At 44.2% G+C, this 17,354-nt stretch overlaps 1 protein-coding gene across 1 annotated transcript; it reads right to left on the bottom strand.

Moving 5' to 3' along the window:
* Nucleotides 1-424: 424 nt before the first annotated feature.
* On the bottom strand, nt 425-13,090 carry LOC146198975 (uncharacterized). Its single transcript, XM_084592686.1, has 5 exons — nt 12,915-13,090; nt 7,848-8,193; nt 6,695-6,954; nt 5,186-5,690; nt 425-808 (listed from the first exon to the last, which is right to left on the bottom strand). The coding sequence occupies exons 1-5, from the start codon at nt 12,967-12,969 to the stop codon at nt 568-570; spliced, it is 1,407 nt and encodes a 468-aa protein (XP_084448812.1). The 5' UTR covers nt 12,970-13,090; the 3' UTR covers nt 425-567.
* Nucleotides 13,091-17,354: the final 4,264 nt, after the last annotated feature.

Below are 17,354 nucleotides of genomic sequence, written 5' to 3'. Positions count from 1 at the left end.
TGGTGTTTGAAGCAATTGCCTAGCATGCAGGAGGTCTGACGTGCAGTCCCCATTAGTTCCGGGTACCCAGTGGGTACAAGATTTACCATGGTCTGGTGCTCAGCTTGTGTGAAGTGAAGTGGCTGGAAATGGCTCTTTAAAGTTTGTTTCTGTAAACACGGCACCTTACGCCAGGACAGTATTTGGCCAGTGACTTGCCCAATTTATTTTCATATATCAATTTCTGTGTGTCAGCACGCGGCACGCATACCACACATAGGGCTCCTGCAACTTTTCCGCTACTGGTGCATACGATCACCACAGTGAAAGTTCAATATGGTGACCGGAACAACGCGTTCATCCTTGTCGCAAACGAATTTTCGCTGCACTAAGTCCTGTTAAGCCATTAGCAAAGTATTTTCTCTCTTTTTGGAAACTCACAGCGTTTTGACCAAAAACTGGTTTTGTATTTATTACTCTCGACAGTTCTGCTGGAATAACTAGGATCAGGAGTAGTTTTAGCTGGGCCGTTTACACGGCCGCATAAGAAACCTCTGTGCATGTACGATAGCAAATATTGCCATGTTTTTAGCGTGTGGGAAGAAGAGGAGGATCAGCTATGAATTCTTGAATGGCGAAAGCAATTTTTTGCACGTATTTCCACGATGACATCCGAAGTTGCTCGAGCTCTTCTTCGCCAAGTGTGACCTCAGACACTCCGCCAAAAAAATTCACCACGGTGCCGACTGTACCTAGTGGTCTCGGTGTGACAGTAACTGGTGCGGTGAAGTTCAGCTCGTAGGCAACGACATGTAGTCCAGTGTTGTTCCTGTAAAAATAGAAAGAGCGCTTGAAAAAAAAAAGGCAATAGAAAGTATTTTTCAAGCAAGACCAAGAAGTCCTCTTGCGCTGTCACAGTGTGTCAGGCAGTTTAGGTAAGCGGCTTAGTCATCGTTAACATAATCATAACTATAATCAACCTAACCTACCTCCCTGCCTTGACAGTTGCTTTCAATGTGTTCTAGCCGGGGTCATAGACCTATCAACCTTACTTCGACTATACTAACTATACGAAACTAACAAATGTTGAAATATTCATTGTCGAGAGTTTTAAACCATATCTTCATGGATAGAAATATTGACACAACCAGAATATCGCTAAATGAATTGCGCTATAATATACTCTTTCTTTTTTCTCATCTTTTTGGTTTCTACTGTCTACTTTTACTGGCTCTCGAATGTGTTGTAGCTTACCCAACATGTATTTCATACATGTATCGCTTTCGTCGCATGCTCTGCGGGCAAAGAGGTCAGGGCTCCTCAAGCTGTTCCTACCGCTTTTTACCTGGTTTTATCGTAAAAACCGCTGTTCCGAAGTAAATTTCAATTTCAATTACTTTTCCTTCCTCTTCCGCTATTTAAGTCCTTTCAACAGGGGCAGACCACCTGATATCAAGTTCTGCCCCGCGGTAGAGAAGAAAACAAAAAACAAAGCAAGTTTAGGTGAGGAGGTATGAAGCTTCGACGTCAGGGTAATAAAAGTTATTGACATCAAGCAAAACAGCATTAGGACCTCTGTAAACACAGCAGTAATGATTTACGCATCCCAAAAATCTCGCAGGTCGAGGATTCCGGAAGACCTTTTAATTCTGGGGCAGCACAGTGAAATATTATAAGCTAATATTATCCTGGGCTGATGGGAATAGCCTAAGTTCCGATGTGCATACACCGTACACGGAGGTATAAGAGCACGTGTACGACGTCGGAGGTGCTCCTTTCTTATTAAAAGTAGGGTTCAATGTCCAATTTCATGAGGTTTGGCGATGTCAAGGTTGAGTTTGAAATGCGGGTCGCAAAATTCGCATGGCTTTGAGCATTTAAAAGGTCACGCGGAGTCCATTCAATACGAATTGGATGTGGTATGCGAGCCGCTAGACTGTGCATGTTTAGGCAGATTTCTGGGCTACTACTAACGCGTCTAAGTAGCTTTGTCGCCTGGGGGGCATCAGTACGTATGATTATACGGGCCGTGGGAAGCATAGGAATGGCGGCCACAGAGTGAAGCGCCTCTTGCACTGCAAGCAGTTCCGCACAAAAAGATGGAGGTTCTGGTAATTGAAATTTCGATGTCTTGTTCAGTAAAGACTTGCTAGGGCAGTAAACTGCTGTTATCACTTCGCAGGCTTGGATGCTTGCGTCGACGTAAACTATAATGGAGTTGCAAGCGGGCGTCTTGTTCCATAATTCGGTCGCGAAGTGACGACGCCGTTTCCTGTGTTCTCGGTCATCGTAAATCAGTTGGTTTGTTATTGCTCAGCTGTACAATACGCCAAGGAGAAAGAACTGGCAGTGGCGGTGGTAGTAGTGAATGTGTCGAAGCATATAAGCCCTCAGAGCGCACGTTGCGTGAGAGAGGGTGGCCTTAAGCTTGCGTGCACCACGACTTTGCTGCACCAGATCTGTGAATACTACAAACTAAACAGAAAAACATTCTCCACTCCCCATAAAGAGCTAAACAACGAAGTGGCCAAAAGTCTTCGCAGACTACAGGCCGGAAATTACCCTAACCCGGTATGGCTGCACCATTTAAAAGTAGATGACAGACAACACGAAAACTGTGAACACTGCGGACAGAGAGGTACACTAAATCACATAATCTGGCAATGCCCCTTTTCGCCTGGGGCAGTGGCCAACATTCGTGACACGGAAGCTTGGGAATCCGTTCTCCAAAGCGAAACCCTTGACACCCAAAAAGAGGTCGTCCGCCTGGCGGCTGAGGCCGCGAAGAATCAATGTATATCTTGCGCGCTTCTAGTCGCGGAGTCCCAGTCCCCTATTGGGGTCTGCGTACCTGGGTGGGGTAGTAGGGGAACCTCCTGTATCGGCGGCAATAAAGTCTCAAATAATAATACCTGTGCGTTTTCTTGTTGTGATGCGAGGGAGGCAGGTGATGACCTTCATTGCCTCTTTTCGGTTCTTGCCATCAGTATGGTGGTATCGACGAAGCGGTTTAAGGTTTCGACGCGTACAAAACTCTTGCTTCTGTAGTTTCTCCGCACTTGCAGCGAATAAGTCACATTGCCGAAAAAAACAACAACAGTGGCACGCGTTTTGAACATTAACGGCAAAACCTAGAAAGCTGTTGAGGCATTTGAAGATCTGCGAGTATATTGACTGAATATGTGAAATATTATGTTGGAAAATTCTTTTCCAAAAACGAAATGCCAAAAAATTTAATGCATGGTTAGGTCTCTTTAAAACTACCCAAATAGATCACTCTGTTTCATGTATGTAATTATAGTTGAAACACTTTGTACCACCCAGCATTCAGTTAAGTACAATGACTCATCTGAATCACACGAAAGGCCGGTGATAAAGCATCAACGAAACATGTCATGTGCATACGGTACACATAGAATTGGTTTCGGCGTACGCCGTTATTTAACGCGTGATGAAATTTTATCGTTAAGTGGGGTCGCAACCTTTTTAAAATAGCATAAAGACAAGTGTGGTACGCCTTTGTGTACTAGGCGGGAGAGAAGGGCTCTGGCCCTTAGACATGCTCCTCCGATGAAACCAAGACTCTTTTCTCTTAGTTTCAACAAAGATGCCATTGATAGTGTTTGTTCTTTGATCCACATTGATCTTTTCTTGTCCATTAATATTACCCGCATAAATCTTTTCGACAATGATTAGCCTTTTTCTCTGTTCGAGTCAAACAACTTTCGCGAGCCTCCACGTTTTCTCCCTGTGAATGAGTTCCGGAGCTCTGGAAAGGGGCACGTGGTAGAACGTTTTTTGTTGAGTAATGCAGCTAGTTAATATTCATGATGAGAGAGTATCAGAGACATGCACTCCAGTACATCCTTATTCCCTTAATTATTATGCCCCTGGGTTCATAGATATTTATAGTGGCTGCACAACAACCATAGAATGAAAGGTGTTTGGTAAGGAGACACGATCTCCCAGTACTATTCACAGCTTGCTTAGAGTAAGTATTCAGAGACTTGGAATGGGAGCAGTTAGGGATAAGGGACGATGGAGAGTACGTCAGTAATCTGCGACTCGCTGATGACACTGATTTGCTGACTAATAAAGTTGATCAACTGAAAAAAAAAATAGATTGATGACCTAGATAGGAAAAACAGAAAGGGCTTGAAAGTCAATATGCAGAAGACTAAGGTAATGTTGAACAGCCTAGGAAGTGAACAGCAGTATAAATAGGTAGCAAATCACTGTGGTAGGCGAATATATGTCTACTTAGAAGAGGTAGTAACCGCAGATTCCGACCATGAAAGGATAATAACACGGAGAATAAGATTAGAATGGAGCGTATTTGGCAAGCTAGCAGATTATTACTAGCAGCTTACGGGTGTCGCTCAAGAGGAAAATATACAACAGTTTCATCTTACGTGTACTCACCTATAGGGCTAAAACGTGGAGACTAACGAAAAGCGTTCTACTTAAGTTGAGGATAAAGCAGAGGGCTATGGAGCGAAAAATGGCAGGTGTAACGTTAAGAGGAAGTGCGCAGAGTGGGTCAGAGAAATAGCTCGAGTTAATGACATTCTAGTGGAAATCAAGAAGAACTAGTGGGTATGGACAGGGCATGTAGTGATAGAGAGGACAACCGCGATGGTCGCTTAGGGTAACAAATTGGATTCCAAGGGAAGAAGACCGCAGCAGGGAGCGGCGGAAAGTTATGTGGGCGGATGAGGTTAAGAAGTTCGCAAAGGTAAAGTGGATGCAGCTAGCACAGGACCGGTTTAATTAGAGGAGTATGGAAGAGGCCTTCACCCCGCTTGTGGGTATAGTCTGGCTGCTGCTGCTGATGATGATAATGATGATGATGGTGTATTGATGTGTCCGGACCTGCTGTCATACGTACCTTCAATAGATATATTCTCTTACCCCTTTAAACTCTTCACTGCCCATCACAAACCGCTCGTTCCCTTTCGAGACTGCTAAACCTTGCTTTAGTTTCCCTCATAATAATTTTAGACTCACTGTCCCGCTTTGCGTGTTTAGATCCTGGGACATGATTTGCATTTGTTACTTTGTAATGCAATGTAGTAAGCACTTCGCAGACTGGCACGGTAGTCTCATTCGCCTTTTTTCCCGAAATATTCTGCACCTAGATCTTACCATAAACACCTGGTGCTAACATGTTATAGCATGTACCTCCCGTATGCTGAGGTTCACTTACTCTTTAATCTCCAGCCGCGCCTCCACTTCAGGAATCTGCATTTCGAGCACTACGTTTGTAGACATAAGGAAGTTGGTCACAGAGGCCGCTGCAGTGACGGTCAGCCCCTTGCACCCCAGGCTGAACTGAGCTTGCAGACCGCAGTCGTCGAGTGTCATCGAGCTCTTGCCGGTCCTGCGAATGCTGGATAGGCCAGTGACGTTGCCCTCAATCACGGTCACTCTCCCTACAGAGGCAGCAAATTCTTCCAAGTCGTTGGGAAGGGGCATTGGATCGAAGCCAGTGGATACGACTAGTGTTCTCAAGCAGTTATCGAAAATATCCCGTTGGCGCTCCAGCCCACCCAAGAGAGGTTCAAACATCCTCCTCGGAGGCCTGCGGGGATGTCTTCTTCCATTGTACAACCCAACGCTGGTGGCGCCCTCTCTATTGTTGCTGTTTATCAGTGTCAGGTAGCTCCGAGCACTGCCGATCGCCTTCCTCCAGGTGAGACTAGCCCCTGATTCTGAAAAAGTAACCGAACGGAACGTGTTCTTTATGGGTCCAGACTTTTTCATGACGAAGAAAAGGGTGATGGTGCGTCCTTGTCAAGGTAATGATGATGATCATTGTAACGATGATAAGAACAATAGTTTTAAACGTGTGCAGCAACAAAGTAGAGTTCGGTAATCTCAGCTTATCTTGTTTTCTTCGCATTGCTCTACAAAGAAACAAAAAGACTACAAAGGCAAGATTGCAGTGCACATTGATGCACTGCAATCCACCATATAGATTGCCCCATCTTTTGACGATTTTCAGCACTTGAAGCATAAAAGAAATCCAGGATTGTGTCTTTCACATCAACGCCAGGTGTCTCTCATAAATTTCAGGTGTAGGATCCCTTCCCTCAATTTATATCTACATAAATCTGACTATTCTCCCTCAGTCATGCGTTCGCGCTGCAATGAACCCGGGACGTTATTCATTTTTCCCTGTCCTTTCGCCATCTTGGCTTTGTCCAAACACTTTTCGTTGAAATCCTTTGTAACATTTATCTATATCTGTGACTACTCCAAATTTACTATCGTTTGCGCTACTGAAAGCAATGAAAATCTCTGAAACATATTTACGCGGGAGCAATCCTAAATATTTTGTTAAAATTTCAACGCAAGAAAGACAGGTGCATGCATTAAACGTTTTTGCCAACGAAGCACGTTGGGCAGAACCGACTGACGACGCTGTTATGAACACCGCTACTTTTTCTGCGCTCTAGACTGCAGTAGCTCGAGTTTCATGACTTAAGGTAACTTCTCATACCCTTCCTTTCATCAGGCCCCGTCAATTCATCTCTAGGATAAAGCAAACCGCAGCTATACACGTTCAGCACATTTGATTCTCGCGTCAAAGAACAAGCGCAATAAACACAAGCAAAGCGCTGCTGAGTGTTTGCGTGACAGTGTTTAAGTAAAACCTGCTCTGTGTCGCAATTTTGTCGCGATTTAAAAGCAGTATTATGTCTTTGATACTTACCAATACCTTGTTCTCGCGTGTTCTGCGAAGTGCCGGTTGTGGCGTAAACCTTTACTGCCCCGATGGTCTCCTGGGCCAATTTTCGAAGCTCTTGAGCCAGCAATCGGCCTATCTTCTGTTCAATTAAAGGTCTCAGTTGGTCGAAAACGATGTCATAGATGACACCGCTCAAACTGAGTTCGTCACTTTCATCTAGCAGCAAGGTAATCCTGGACATCCTCACTCCGTGGACCTCAAGCTGAAGTTCATTGGGCGAAGACCTGGAATTTTCCCAAGTGTATGTAAAACAGGGCCGGTATTTGCTTGTTTAAAAAATGCCCTGTAAAAACGAGAAATAAAGCGCCTGTTTAGGTGTTTGATGACGCTCCCGTTTCTAACACATGCGCAACCTGCTGACACGAAGAGTGCATTGTACTGCAATAGAAAAAAGAAAGTGGTCTGTAAATGCCTTAATTTCTTTTACTTTGCCGTCAGTCTATTACTACAAAAATATCTAGCTGCACAAAATTTCAGGTGACACTCACGATACTTGAATATGTGAACGTTTTTAGATATCTGATGGCCGTTGGTAGCATGTTAGTACGACGCCAGCTAAAACGTACAAAATTGTCAGTTACGGTTGAGAAAATCAACACCTGCACGGCGTATTTGTATCCTCCATATTGACACGCATTGGTTTTGCCGCGTTGTATTCTATCTCAACCAGCCGCTTTCTATCCTTTTGCTTTGACCATTTGCTATTATAGTATAGGCATGCATTTCAATAAACAAAAAAAAAATCGGCAAGTATGTATTGAAGGGCCGTTTAAGTTGGAGTCGTCTAAACGCACTTTTTCAATATATCTGCTTGAAAAAAAACAAGACCTAAGTTATGTTTCTGCTGACAAATTTACACGTGCCTTTAGACCGTCTCACTGGCCACTGTAATTTAGTTTTCGGTAATCACTCCCAAATACTAACATGTCTAGCGAGAGAACAAAGTATTTACAAGCTTGACACAGCTGGACGATCCGCTCCCAGTCAATGTTATTACAATAACAAACAATGGATCTATCTAGTAGTCACATAATAAAATTAAGTCGCCACTCCTAACGGAGCCAATTTCTTTGAGAATTCGTCATGCAACTGGAACGCACCATGCATTGTCACTTACTCTTGGACGATGAATGAGCAGTGTAAACTGCGCACTTGTGCTCCTATGTCGAAAGTGTTTCTCAGATATCCTGTCCGCAGACCAACAGAGTAACGAGCCACTAGAGGTCCACCCACAATGTGGAAGGTCAGCCGACTACCAGAATCATCCACGTTCAACACACTTCGGCCGTTTTTTCGAATGCTGCGAAAGCCACGCAGCTTCCCGTCAAAGAAGCCAACTTTTAAGCCTAACAAGTCGTCCACGTTGTGCCAGAAGTTTGGTAAAATTATTTCAGAGAATCGCTCTGACCGGAGCACCTTCGCCAGGCCTTTATCAAAGAGCGAATCGGGCTCACTGCAGTATTCTGAAACGAAACGGAAAAGAGTTAAGAAAGCAATCGAAGGAAATACGCTGCACATGCAGTCTTAAGCGCGATTTTTACGTAAATGCGATATCATCTCAAACATTGTAGGGTTTAGGTGGAAGTCCACAGCCTAGAGAACTTCTGCTTTAGTACTCACTTTCCACTTCAGGCATCTTAATAATCGCCTTTGGAGTAAAAAACTGCAGAAACGTGTGTACAGCATTTTCCTACACTATTGAATTGCAAAAATCTTAACACAAAGTGAATGCCTCAAGCAAAATAACTTTGCCGCAGCTCCATCGCTGCTGCGAGCGTGCAACCATCCCTCGAGGAAACTTGGAACTAAAGTGCAGAGGCCAAGAGCTCACTTCCTACGTATCTGTACCGTTTCATTTACTTTAGGCCTTGGCAGGTAACTTGCGATGATTGATATATTTCATCTCAACATATGTGACATTCTCTATGCAAGAAGGAGCACTGAACAAAGGTAAATGGGGTACGCCTCAGTTCGCAGGTCGAGCCAATGTTTCGACAAGTGGACTTGTCTTCGTCTGGGCATGAAACACTAGCGTCTATGCATGGAACACTAGCAGGTTTCATCATCAAGAAAAATCTTGCCATTGTGTTTGTTGATGAAGAAGGAGATCAATTGGGTAATCTTTTCTCAGTAGATAATGTGGTTTTAAATATTTAGAAAACATGATAGCTAAATTGTTATACATTAGGGAAAAGCGCTCAATTTATGTGTTTTTCGTTCCGTCCACTGTCGTTTGCACACACACCGATCGGAGTGAAGTCGATCACTTGCGTATGTTTCATGCAGTGCTCTGCCGATTGAGCTATAATGACATTTGGGGATATTTCTTTTATATAGTTGCGTACACGATCGCCGCTACGAACGAAAGTGCATGTTCTACGTCCTTTTAAGCTGCATGTGTCACGAGAAGCTGAGTCTCGAATCGGCATGTGAACGATGTGTGAAACTCCGTGCTTACTGCTACGACTTCAAGACAACCACAAATAGAACTTTCATTATTCTATAGTCACACATGAATCGTAGGTACGAGGAGACAGTAAAAATAGTTATGAACAGACCTACCAATCCTTGAGCTCGAGGAAAACAACTGGAAATATTTCTGCAACTTTACTCGGTTAGGTAGAGAAATCAATGGAATAAACCTCTTAGGTAGGCAGTGGTTCGTATACATCCTATTGTTCGTGCATGTCCCTATATGCTCCTTCTCGCGCTTGATCTTTAATAATTTAATATTTTTAATACTAGGCTGCAACTTCGTGATTAAGCAACGAAATTTTTCAAAACGTTGTATAGAGCGAACGTTCATAATGTCCTCTCCCTTACTGATACAGTTCCCGCCTGTATATAGCGATGACGCTCGGCAACCAACCCACAAGCACCTACATGTATTCGCACCTTTCACGGGCTATAGGCGGCGCCACTGGAAATCCAATATGGCTGCCCTTGAGGGGATCCGGCTGTCACGCTTCAAGTGCGTTGTGCTGGGCTACGCTTTCTGAAGCTCCATTAAAATACTCGCGCGAGTTTTCTGTGGTGCGAAGATATGCACGGTATTGTCAGTCAGCGTACAAGCCCTTTGTGAGCATGCGTAGCAGGGGTGCGATACAAAAGATCCCTCGAGCATGGCTAGTCAGGTATGTGATGTGAAACATCCTGCTGACTGTGTTGTGCGGTAAGCACGACAGGTTCCCAGGAGACTCTAATGCTACGGAGAAACGTTCAACGCAGACAGAATAAGCATGAATATAGATAAAAGTTTCAACTTTTTTCATGGATCACTGGCACTCGCAAACTGCAGCATTTCAAGATGTCGCGCTGTGCATTCACGCGCATAGCACAGGCATGCCGAGTGGCCAACCCCGCATTCTACGTGGCCTAATTTTTCCCTTCACTTCGAAATATGCATAGAAGTACCTACTATACCTAGTTTGGGCACAAGAAAACATCACTACAAAGTAATAATGATGGTCTACTGTGATCACTTTAACCAACCTGTTTTTTTTTTATTTATTTACTTTTTTTTGCAGTACATCTGATAGGGATTGACTTTCGCAAGTGATGACCCAGTGCTGACACAAACGTTTTTTCGAGAATAGTTACTTGCAAGCAAGACAGCTAGAATTCCGGCTTCGAGAACAATCTGCATATGGACTGCGAGTATATGCTCCGTCCGTAACGTTAAATACAAGCTCCTAATTTAACGTCCATCTGACAGCTGCTGATTGAAAACACTGCATTCATTCAACCGGATAGGAAACAAACGTTCTTAATTTCTCAAAGATGTGCGGGCCATGAATTGGTCGGCAATAAAAAATGGTACTATCACGTATGACATCTCCAATCAGAAATGCGCACTGAAAACCGTCACAGCTTTAGTCGCGGATTTTTTTTTTTTTTGCGAAATTTGGTTCTGCTCAGTTTAGAGCGGCAAAGAAAAACGAGACCCATGCATAACATCAGAAATAAGACAGTTACGCCCCTCGTACTCTCACTAAGCGGGTGTTTCTTCGTCGAGCAGGATTAGCACGATGCTTTTCACGGTAAAGTAACTGTCTTGATCTTACGGAGATATTAATTAACTTAATTATCCTCTCCTTCCTGGGCATTTAATCTGGAGGTAACATGTGCAATCTTATCCCGTCTTTGACCCCACAGTCAGAACCCACCGATGTATAGAAGAGTCGACTGCTTTTATGTTTTCCCATCGTACTGCGTGCCCCACAGACCAAAATAGAAGCTATATTATTAATCTGTTATCATGGCTGCGGGCCAAAGCCAACTCAAAAAGCAGTTACACACTACAAACGCTGCTCGACCGAGCTCCACGCAAGAAGTTCCGCGGGAAACGCAGCACCAAGCTGGAGAAGCACGAGCCGTTCTCCGAGTATCCCCCCAAGGGCGGTACCGGAAGCGGCCGCGTGGCGGCGACACTGTTCGTGAAAGTTGCGAATAGCATAGAGGGAATTTGAAGTCGACTGCTGATGATACCTAGGGTGCTTTGTATGGGTGCCTTGTGCGTGAGATACGAAGGAAGTTATCTTATAATGTTCATTTATATCTGGGAATAGCCTAACGTCTGATGGCAGGAGGTGTCGATCGTGGAGTCGGCGATGCGGTATCCGCTATTTCTGCTACAATAGCTTGTCAAGGTCCGGGCACCAGGGATGAAATCGATTTACTGAAACCTTTATGCAGCTTACACCTATGTTTACCCGCCAGATTGGGTAGCGGGAGATGAAAGAAAGGAGGAAAGTAAACATGCATGAGATGGGGCGATAATCAATATCCGCTGGTAAGGACCTCAAAAGGTAGTGTGCTGATGGTATCAACATGTCGCACATTTTTTCTAATCTAACATCTTTTATTTTTATTTTTTTTGCTCAATATAAAAGTGCCGCTCAAGAGGATAAGCTAGCTAAATACACCTAGTGGATGTAAGAAAAGCGAAAAGGGATTTAATACTTTACTTTCTGTTTTACTTATATATCTCGTTAAAGCGATAAAAACCTTGTAAAGTTTAGTATTTAGGGAAGAAAAGAACCCTTTCGGCGGCAACCTGTTAATGGTTTTTATAACATATCTAGAACACACGTTGTTTTGTAAAGTACAGTTAACGCGTTTTTACATTTTTCAGTCATGTGGCATATTTGATGGCTGCCACGGATTTGTGCAAATACCAATGCGCAGATTTTATAGCTATAACTGTTCTGCGTAGCTGCTTACTGTCTTGAAACCAGTTCCTCTTTCGAGCTCGTTAAAAGAATGGGTGATTTAAATGCCAGATAAACGCGGTATTAAAGAGCATTTCAGGATAAGAACAACATACTCTCACACCTTCAGCAAATATACAGTGTTCAGCAGTTTTTGTATTGCTTTATTCTTGCCTGCTTTCTAATAACGTTAGCCACTCGGTGTTTTTTTTTAGGTCTCAGCAACAACCGTCTCCGTGTCATCGCCCACTTCAATGCAAAAACAATTTCAGTTCGCTGACGCGAAGTGTACATACTGAATTTGTTGGCCTCAAGGTAAGCAATGAGAAGCTCCAGAAATTGTCAGCAGCAGAAGATTCTACCTTTAACTTCACTGGTAGATAACAAACATTTTCCTACGTTTATAGGATGCATCAACATATTAGCAGGAAGATTTTCTTTTTACTTTGTATCTAACTCTGCTTTACATATGGCCTAAAATGCGATTACTGCATTCTTCTAAGCTTAGTTCACTAAGGTGTCGCAGATGGTAGAAAATTATACACAGGGCCCTCATATGAAAATAAACAAAGTTTCACCATTCAGCTGATTTCTCTACGTTCTTTCGGGACAAGCAAACATTATTTTATTTTTTAGCTAGCATTTCTCGTCATATAATTGAACGTATCACTTTCATCTTTAGGAATAAAATAACTGCAAAAATCGTTTTTGTGGCAGACTGGTTACATATATTTTCTATTCGAAGGCGTTCAAATCGTAAATTATGTGCGTGCTGAAAATTATGTCCGCGCATGTCATCGCAAGTTCACGAAAATCTAGTCTTGAACAACTTCGTTGGCGAAAAACTGAATATTGTTTCAGTTCTTTCAGTATTTTTTTTTTTTTTTTCAAACGCGTTGTTCAGAAACTGACTCGGCGCCCCAGGATAACGGCATGGTTCTAGCGACAATAAAGAAAGCATAAAATGCACTCACCACTAATCGAGACAGGCAGAAAAACAATCAAAAGAAAGCCTTTTTCTAGATGCATGTTGTACCGACAACTTCAGTTTTGTTCTGAAAGCCGTTCGTATAAAAAAAAGAGTTGGTAGTTGGAAGGAAATTTTGAAGCTGTTGTCGTGTGATTCTTGCGGAGAAGTCTGGCATGAAGGGATCTCTGCTATGCCAGCTAGTTTTCTGTCACTGGACCTTCTGCTGCGATAATGTATATCGCTTTACCCTCACCCTCTTTTTCACCCGCCGTTCTCTTGGTTTCAACACACAGACACAAGCTAGAGCCTCTGGGCTGATACCATTTCTGCGAGACGGTTCCGGAATTTTGTCCTAAGAAAAGGGAAGGAACGAGTTCTTTCAAAATGTTATGCAACCAAGAACGGTAGAAGTTGTCTTCTAAAAGACAACATTTTCAGATAGATACGCTTTAAAATTGAGCTTACCGAAAAACACTCGTTCTGAATGGTTTAGCTAAATAGTCCTCCTTAAGCAGAATTAGCAGCACACGAACACCGACTGAGTTCTAGTTATAACGAGAATGTTTAGTTACGTATAAGCGGTTACGTACTTTCGGCGTTCTCGCAGCGTTTTCGGTCAGTATATAATCCCATGGATATCATTGTCTTCTTTCCCTCTGTGACTTATAGATGCTTTCTTCACTCTTGTACTCAAGCCCCACGGGGTCTACCGGCAGCAGTAGGTTGCTGTTGACGTCATCGTTCTACCAGCTTAAGCAGCTTCACACACACACACACACACACACACACACACACACACACACACACACACACACACACACACACACACACACACACACACACACACACACACACACACACACACACACACACACACACACACACACACACACACACACACACACACACACACACACACACACACACACACACACACACACACACACACACACACACACACACACACACACACACACACACACACACACACACACACACACACACACACACACACACACACACACACACACACACACACACACACACACACACACACACACACACACACACACACACACACACACACACACACACACACACACACACACACACACACACACACACACACACACACACACACACACACACACACACACACACACACACACACACACACACACACACACACACACACACACACACACACACACACACACACACACACACACACACACACACACACACACACACACACACACACACACACACACACACACACACACACACACACACACACACACACACACACACACACACACACACACACACACACACACACACACACACACACACACACACACACACACACACACACACACACACACACACACACACACACACACACACACACACACACACACACACACACACACACACACACACACACACACACACACACACACACACACACACACACACACACACACACACACACACACACACACACACACACACACACACACACACACACACACACACACACACACACACACACACACACACACACACACACACACACACACACACACACACACACACACACACACACACACACACACACACACACACACACACACACACACACACACACACACACACACACACACACACACACACACACACACACACACACACACACACACACACACACACACACACACACACACACACACACACACACACACACACACACACACACACACACACACACACACACACACACACACACACACACACACACACACACACACACACACACACACACACACACACACACACACACACACACACACACACACACACACACACACACACACACACACACACACACACACACACACACACACACACACACACACACACACACACACACACACACACACACACACACACACACACACACACACACACACACACACACACACACACACACACACACACACACACACACACACACACACACACACACACACACACACACACACACACACACACACACACACACACACACACACACACACACACACACACACACACACACACACACACACACACACACACACACACACACACACACACACAAAAAAAAAAACATGAAACCATGTTATCACCAGGCAAAGAACGGAAGCTCGCTCTGCGTATTAGTTTTTCAATTTCTTTTGATCGACACGAACTCGGTAATCTTTTAAAACAGAATAGGAATTGCCTGAAAATTTCTTTTACAAGTCTGTAGGCTTTTGTTCCTCTCAGCTGTGCAATAGGTAAGAAGCTAGTACCCGCGCACGTTTTCCATGAAAGAATTGGCCAGTGCCAGAAGGCAGATGATTGAAGTGGCATCTGTAGAAGCGTAAGATAAAAGAAAAAACGTCTGGCGAAATTATTCTCCTCGCTTGAATATATTGCGAAGGCGGCTCTTGTCCCTGTCATTTGTTTTTCTTTTTAATTCTTTTCGCAACGATGTAGCTTGTAATGGCTCTCTCACGGCCAGTCGATCGAGCAACCGTGGCTGTGTCAATGCATTCCGTGGTTTCCGGGTTCACGCGTTTAGGCCTCATATTTGTGCCCTCACAGACATCAGTAGATTGCTTTTGTTTTTCCACAAAACGCCTGGAATTCCATTCTTAGGCTCTCCTGCTAGAAGAGCAAGAACAAGCGAGGAACGCCCGGTCAAACATAAACGACGCCAGCGACAAGGTACGCGCATGCGCGAAACGTAGGGAAAGTCGCCGAAGTTCGGTTTGTTTTGGTTTGGTTTGTTGGGTTTAATGTCCCAAAGCTGCTCAGGCTATGAGAGACGCCGTAGTGGAGGACTCCGGTAATTTCGACCACCTGGGGTTCTTTAACGTGCACTGACATCGAACAGCACATGGGTGCTTTGCTTTTGCCGAAGGGGCCGAAGTGTCGAAGTGTCGTTCCGTAAAAGCCATTCAACTATATACTTTAGCGCCCACAGGTCATGAATCGTTAACGCGGAAGACACAGTAAAAAATAAATTTACCGTATTTACGCCAATCAGCATTATTTTATTGGCACTGCCGCAAAAACATTTCAAGCTGCCCATTGAAGTGCATTTTTCGTCCAGGTGCGATGCGTCAGAAAAGGCGTAAAGTCTACGTGCCATTTGTCCATTTGATTACTTCTCAAAGACGCCGAGCTCACCAAGAGCTCTGAACATACGTATAGGGTACTTTCTAGCCGAAAATGTGAAGCGAAAGCTTCAATGCGCCATGTGAAGCCAAGGTCATCGTGCCGAGCGTAGGCCACAACTGACCATGCAGTTCTTGTCGTCTTGTCCATGTGCAACCATTAGCAACGAAGCTTTCGCTCTCACACTAGTTTTAATGCAGCTAAAACATTATTTAATTTTCTCCACGACGTTACTTGAAAGCCCCCGGGTCCCCCACAGTACAATAGCGCAGCAACTTAATGTAGAGAGAGAACGATGCGTTCAACGTGGCGCAAATTTATTGCGCAAACATAGCAAGAACTACAACGTAATTCGCCAAGTATACTATATGGCGCAGGAAAGGCCGTTGCAACACCGTTCGTCCCTTTCTTTGATTTTCTTTTTATTTACTCCCAATTCTCGTTTGAGACGTTTACGCCGCATTTCCCAACTGCGCCCTAAATTGCCTCTCATCATTGGTGCCGCGTGCATTAGACCTGTGGACAAGGCGGCCACCGCAGCTATGTGCCCGCTCGATGTTTCGTCTCCTCTGACCGAAGGTCCCAGACAAAGAACCACTTTTCCGCCCAATGGCAAGTGCCTGCATACATGATGTGCAGGTAATGGCGTCCCCCGGAAAGCTATCATCACCGGTGGCGACGCACATGCCTCATGGTCATTGCACGGTGACGAAAGCATCCGGGTTTTTCGACGACTTCGAAGCCTCTCACTTGCTCTTTAGTGAAATCGCAGCTCACTAGCGGATGGTTTGACTTGTCGAGTGGGCAGAAACGACGCGTTGGTGGCCCGTGAAGACGTGAGTGTTTCCGTTCTGCTCGCCTTCCTTGTTTTTGAAGTACAGTGAATAAGCGACTGGTTAGAGATATTTACGCGGCTTTAAATACAGCTAGCGGCATTAGGGGTAGCCATGTCATCACGGCAAGAAAAGTCTGCTTGAAATATTGCACTGTGCGCCTGTCTTTCATTATTTACTGCAAAAATAGAAATTTACCACTGAATTACTAAAAAGGACTAATCTTATGTACTCCTTGGCCAATGTTTTCTTTTGCATTCCCATCTGTGGTTGATTGTGTATGTACTGCGTCGCAACGCTCCTGATACAGAATTACGTGCGTAGCCTTCTGTAAAGGCGATCATAATATTTTAGATATCTTGAGATTAGGGCGAGTAATACTGAAGTGGCCTCATATTAATTCG

The sequence above is a fragment of the Amblyomma maculatum genome, chromosome 2, assembly GCF_055883805.1.
Source record: "Amblyomma maculatum isolate TAMU_Amacu chromosome 2, ASM5588380v1, whole genome shotgun sequence".
Taxonomy (NCBI): domain Eukaryota; kingdom Metazoa; phylum Arthropoda; class Arachnida; order Ixodida; family Ixodidae; genus Amblyomma; species Amblyomma maculatum.
Note: the sequence above shows the minus strand (reverse complement) of the source record. Positions and strands in the feature narration are given on the sequence as shown.

Bases quoted from the DNA above. Each gene is read 5' to 3' on its own strand.
- LOC146198975 (XM_084592686.1), bottom strand. From the start codon at position 12,969: ATGCATCTAGAAAAAGGCTTTCTTTTGATTGTTTTTCTGCCTGTCTCG. The intron at 8,194-12,914 runs GTGAGTGCATTT...GTTTCGTTTCAG, and splicing joins TCTGCCTGTCTCGATTAGTG to AATACTGCAGTGAGCCCGAT. The intron at 6,955-7,847 runs GTAAGTGACAAT...GGAAAATTCCAG, and splicing joins TGCTCATTCATCGTCCAAGA to GTCTTCGCCCAATGAACTTC.